General features: G+C 39.2%; 1 protein-coding gene across 1 annotated transcript; it reads left to right on the plus strand.

The window, feature by feature from the left end:
* Window positions 1-1,778: 1,778 nt before the first annotated feature.
* Window positions 1,779-6,402, plus strand: LOC107081079 (the record flags this gene model as incomplete). The annotated part of the gene is made up of 3 exons (XM_015369294.1): window positions 1,779-1,807; window positions 2,070-2,133; window positions 4,860-6,402. Coding segments are annotated over exons 2-3 (1,554 nt in total), but the record flags the coding sequence as incomplete, so codon positions are not given.
* Between the last annotated feature and the right edge of the window lie 2 nt (window positions 6,403-6,404).

The raw sequence follows: 6,404 nt of genomic DNA on the forward strand, positions 1-6,404 counted from the left end.
CGGCCAAAATCCCAATATCGTGCATCCCTAATTAAAACCCTTCAGCTTTAAATTATACTGGTACATATTGACAGAAACATCTTCATACCTTTGCTTCAGTTTTTGTGAGAAATAATTGAAGAGAAATGATTGAACAGTACAGGGTGTTTTTAATGGCAACTGCAATAGGATTTATCTCTGGAGCAACAATGTTGATAGAAGGCATATTATAGCAGAACAATAAGGGATTAAACCATCAGGCTGTGAGAAAAGTTTAAGCTTCAGTTGACTGACATGATCATCTCTCTCTTTAGTAAAAAAAAAAACATTTCCTGCTAAGCAACATAGCTTTGAGAGGGAAAGTAAAATGTTCTTATATGCAAAAGACAAACAGGCACTTTGTAAGGTGTAAAAAAGATTAAGTGCTCCATAATATCAAAAATAACAAAATGTACTTAAACAAATACACTTTTTAATATCACTAAAGATAAGTTCAAAGCTGTTTTGCTGAGTAAGGGAAAGGTTTTATGTGTGTAAACCTCATGGGATTTTCTTTTCAGTCACTTTAGGGATGTTTTTATAATGAAAGGAAGAAGAAATCTAAAATTTGAGCATGTTCTAAACATCTGAAGGTGACATAATATCTGTGAATATAACTTTTAAAAGTGTACTTTATTGAAAGATTAGTGTTTAGGTGATGTGATTTCAATTAATCAAATTTTATACAATTTCTAAAAGATCCAATCAAAATTTGCCACAATAAAAAAATCCTAATGAACTCTGAGCTGAAGGTTCAAAGACCGTTACTCAACAATCAACATTAGTATTAGGGATATATTTTATGATAAATAAATCAAGACATAATGTATGTGTATGCCCAGTAAATAAACTTTTGATACTAAAAAGCACTAACTTGGCATTTTAAAAATGCTTTATCTGAAAACAATCCGAAAACAATCTTGTTGCTGATTCAGGTCAGTGACTTTGAATGCAACGACTCCTTTGACAAGGTAAACCTATGAACTGCTTAAAATACTTTCTCTTTCTCTTTAAAGAAGTAAAAACATTTACTCCAGTGTAGAAAACCAACCTTGCATTTCCACTGAGAGACATAACTAGAGATGAAAAATATATTAATTCATGCTACAATTTTCACAATTGAAAGAGAATAAAATGCATCTAAAATAAAGCAAACTTTTGGTCAGCATTCGCAGATTTGCAGCACAACCTTAACTGACTGGAAGCAGTCAAACTCCTAAAGCTGGGATGATAAAAGTAAAACTAAGTCTGCAAAGATCAGTGAGATTATTTTAAAAAGCAAAATTTGTTCAACAAATTAAAAAAGATTGCAAAAGTTAAAAAATTTAAAAATTGAAAGTTTAGCTTGTGTGAAGGAGAATAAAGTGAACCTTGCTTCCTTAGTGTCATTTAGAAAACAGTACTAATGGTCATATAGACAAAAAAGGACAGTATGTTTTTTCCCCTTAATTTGTAATTCTTACTTCATCTTTTGTCTTTTAGATTGCTAGATATTATCCTGTAAAAATAAATTAAAATGTCTTGGGTTAACTGAAGGCACCTTTTTCATAAATTAATAAATCTTTGTCCTTGATATTTATTTGACTTTATTACCAATAAAACTTAAACAGAAAGCAGAAAGAAAATGATGCAGCATTGTTTAGGAACAGAAGTTAATAGAGCAACGCCTCAGTGACACCATGTGACCACAGGTTTTTTTTTTTCCTCCTATACAAAAATAAACTCTAAATCCTTCACCCTCTTTACTCGTCCTCAGCCTCTCTGAGCATTGCGTACACTGACAGCACAGGTAGGAAAAGTTTATGTTAGAATCTAGATTTGTTATTTAGATTATAAATTGTGATGTCACCTTGATGTTTACCTTTTTCAATTATCTCTAGATTTAAATAACAATGCTGAAAAAGATTTTGTATTTTCTCTATTGCAACTTCCCTAACTAAATACATGTATTATGTAGCAAACAGTGCACCCTAGTGTATGACTTTAACTACACCAATCAACATTAAAGTCAAAGATATGAAACCAATAATTTACTTCTTGTTTTTGATTAGTCTTTAGAAACTTGTTTCTATTTGACGGAAGTGAACTTCACACCCTCACCATCATGCAAAGAACGTAAGTAACAAAAACATTCATTGTTCACAAGTGGAATAAAGATAAATTATATTTGCACTGATCAAACCACAAACAGCTTCAAAGTGGTTTCCAAAGACATTTTATCAACTTCATTTCCGAAACCAGTGGATTGCATAAGTTGTATAGCTGAATTTATTCTAATCTATTACTTTATCTGATATGAACTTGATTAAATAAGAGATAATAAAGAAATATTAAAGGAATTGTCAAATGAACTGAAGGTCCAGAAACTAAGAAACTAAAGGTTTAAAACAATGCAAATGTCCTCATTGGTTTAAGTGATCTGACCCACATGAAGAGAACCAATCAGAGGCCAAGGGAAAAAGTTTAACAGGTTTATTAAAAGTAGAAGAAATCCAGACGTTGGATCTGTAACTCAGTGGACTGGTGAACCGGAACTGGAAAGTCTGAAGGGAAGATCACAGTGATCAGTTCAGGGACTGTAGGAAATTTAACTGAGGCTTGAATATAACTGGAGAAGGACTCACGTTTGAGAAGCTCTTGTCAATCCTTGAATCCAGCTTGTGGGGGTTAATCCAGACAAGAGGGAACTCGTTGGGGGGGCGGACAGATTGACAAGCCTTGGACCCAGAGGAGTAAAGGAGCGGACTGTCACTTGGATTTCTGATGGGGACTTGAACGGATCATGAGGAGGTTTTCCGCTGCTCAGTGTGTACTCAGTTAATCCTTCCAGGGGGAGAAGGTCCAGGTATCCAGTTTCTCAGTAAGGCTTCTTGCCGAAGAGCAAAGACAAAAACTAGGTCAGACACAGAGAAACAATGCTTAGGTTAGACTCTGCTAATCTCAGCTAAACTGGCAAACACTCTGGTGTCGAGGTAGTGACAGCCCACTGCTCAAATACTCCTCCAGTAAGGATCCAACGAGCCGCAGGTGTGCAGGGAGGCCCAACGAGGACAGGGCACCACCTGGTGGTGGAGGGAGAAAAACACACAGACAACCGACACAAACTGGATTCTTAACAGTACCCTCCCTCAACGACCGTCACCCGGCGGTCCAGCAGAGCAGGAGGGCTGGGACAAATGAAAGTCTCTAAATAAAGATGGATCCAAAATAAAAGATCAAGGGACCCAAGAACGGTCCTCAGGACCATAACCCTCCCAGTTGACAAGGTATTGCCAACCTTGTCTGCGGCGGCAGGCGTCCACAATCCTGCGCACAGTGTAGGCAGGGTGGCCGTCAATGTCCAAGGGGGGAGGGGGCTCAGCGGGTGGGCACAAAGGGCTGAAATGGACAGGCTTGAGTTGTGAAACGTGGAAAGTAGGATGGATCCTGAGAGTGGAGGGGAAATGAAGGCAGACAGCTGATGGGCCAATGATCCTTTCCACCTTGTAAGGGCCAATGAAGCGGGGAGACAACTTCTTGGACATGGGCTTGAGGGGAATGTCTCTAGTGGACAGCCAAACCTTTTGGCCAGGGGTAAACGTAGGGGTGACCCTCCTCCTGCGGTCAGCCCATCAAAGGTTTTGGTCAGAAGAGCTGTCCAAGAGCCGGTGCCGTCCTACTCCAGACTGCCTTGCAGCAGCGAATGTGATGCTGAACAGAAGGGAGAAGCAATGTCTCCCTCCTTTGCAGGAAAAAGGGGAGGCTGATACCCCAATGAGGCTTCAAAAGGGGACAGACCTATGGCAAAAGAGGTGTGTGAACTGTGGGAATACAGTACTCAACCCAGGGAAGATATTGGCTCCAATCGGTGGGGTTAGTGGCAGTAAGGCATCTGAGGGTGGCTTCCAACTCCTGGTTCATGCGCTCGACTTGTCCGTTTGACTGTGGATGATAGCCGGAGGTGATTGAGACCTTGGCCCCGAGGGCCGAACAAAAACTTCTCCAAACCTTAGATGTAAAAAAGTCCAGTGGATTGTTTTTTAACTGTTTTCGAATCATGCAGGCTTGCATAGATGGAGACAGTCAGGTTCAGTGGTCGAGGGACAGAGACAAGACATGGTACCAGAATAATTGCAGAAACTTTAAACTGGTCTCCACCTAGGAGCCAGGATTACAGGAATTAAAACTTGCCTGTCCTGCACACCAAGCCAAAACTGGGGCTCAGCAAAGCAGAGCTGTGACACGATCAGAGAACAGGAGACAAACAGTAAACCCTCTCAATCCTAGTGACATGAGGACATAACGTGAATAAATAAAGAATAATGATCTGGCCCCAATAGCTGGGCTGAACCGTATATATAGCAGAGGGAGCAGGTGAATAACATTGATGATAATTAGAGAGCGGGGAGGGAACAGCAAGTGAATGAAGTGAGTAATCAGATCAGCTACTGTGGGAAGATCTGGAACAGCCACTGGCTTTAATTAATATATAGTCTTTTTTTAATATTAATTCCACATTACTGAGGATACAATATTAAAAACGTTGATTTTTATATAATACAAGCCTAATTTATCATGAACAAATGTCGATGATAAGACATTTAACGTCCTATTTAACATTAATAGTTTTTTAATGGTTTTATTATCACTCATATCAATGTCATTTAAGTCATTAAGTACGAAGACAATTCCATCCAAGAGGATATTATAACTCACAGTAACACCTACAGGTACACACGTGTAGTCAGGGTTTCATCAGTGTCAGCTATAGTAATAGTGATTCTGTTAATTCAACATTCTGAAAAGAAGAAATATGTATGAAAATCAAAAAATGGCTTTAAGCAAGTCTGTTCTTTTTTTAGGAAATCTTCACTGGACCAGGTGATCTCTGAAAGTACACTGATCCGAGAAGGAAATCCATCTGTTTACGTACTGCAAACAAAAAAAGAAAAATCTTCTACAATGACCAGAGTGACTGTTGGTACTAAAGATGAACGCAAGAGAAATAAAACTATCTTACTGGTCGGGGAAACAGGAGCAGGAAAATCCACTTGGATCAATGCATTGGTGAACTTCACCATTGGGGTGAAGTTTCAGGATAAAGTCTGTTTCCAGATTGTGGAGAAGACGGACCAGGAAACCTCTGAAGTGACTGTGTACGAAGTATTTGGCTTTGAAGGTAGAGTGATCCCCTTCTCTCTGACCATCATCGATACTCCAGGATTTGGAGGCATCGGAGGGATAGAATATGATGACAGCATCACTAGGAGTTTATTGCACTTGTTTCGGTCAGGAGGCATTGAAGAACTACATGCAGTGGGTCTGGTGATGAAGGCAAGCGATAATCGACTGAATGACAGAATGATGTACATCTTGAATTCAGTCATGTCTTTATTTGGGAAAAACATAGAAAACAACATCATAACTCTGATCACCCACTCAAAGGGAAGAACACCAAAGAATGTCCTTCAAACTCTTGAAGCTTCCACCATTAAATGTGCCAAAAATGAGAAGAACAAGCCAGTCTACTTCCTGTTTAATAACTGCCAGAGCGAAGACCGTACAGAAGAAGAAGAATACCTGGAAGGAGCCTATAAGGTAACAGAGAAAGGACTGAAAGAGTTCACTGCTTTTCTGGAAAAATCTCAGCCTCAAAAACTGAAGACAACTGTTGATGTTATCAATGAACGCATTAAACTGACAGCCTGCATCCAAAACCTGCAGCAAAGATTCATTGAAGCTGAACAAAAGCAGAACCAGATCAGACAAATCCAACATAACCTGATGAAAGATAAAGAAGAGATGGAAAAGAATGAACATTTTTCTTTTGAAGTAGAAGAGTCCTACAAAGTCAGAGAATATATCAAAAATGAAAAGTGGATTAAAGATTTCCTTCATGATGCAGCTATGTGTTGCAAACGCTGTCAGGAAAACTGTCACTATCCTGGATGCAATTGGGCTCCGAAACCTGCCTTCTGTGAAGTCATCAAAGACGGTCACTGCATCGTCTGCACTGGGAAGTGTCCCACATCTGATCACGTGAAAGAGAACTGGAGATATGTGACCAAGACAAGAAAAGTTCAAACTACTGCGAAAGAAATGAAGCAAAACTATGAAAAGAGTAAAACCGAAAAAGAGAACAACTCTAGTTATTTAGAAAGTCTGGACACTGAAATGAAAAATCTGACAGCAGAGAAGGCTCAGCTGCTGGAAGAGTCCTACAAACACATCACTAAGCTGGAAAAGATTGCCCTCAAAGTTGATTCAGCAGCTACCCTGGTCCACCTGGATTTCCTGATTGAGAAGATGAGAGAAATTGGAATGAAAGATAAAGCAGAGAAGCTGGAGAAATTAAAAACGAATGTTGACGAAGGAAGCCAAGCAGCCGTACTATACCAGCATGAGAA

The sequence above is a fragment of the Cyprinodon variegatus genome, unplaced genomic scaffold (assembly GCF_000732505.1).
Source record: "Cyprinodon variegatus isolate N-32 unplaced genomic scaffold, C_variegatus-1.0 Scaffold2863, whole genome shotgun sequence".
Taxonomy (NCBI): domain Eukaryota; kingdom Metazoa; phylum Chordata; class Actinopteri; order Cyprinodontiformes; family Cyprinodontidae; genus Cyprinodon; species Cyprinodon variegatus.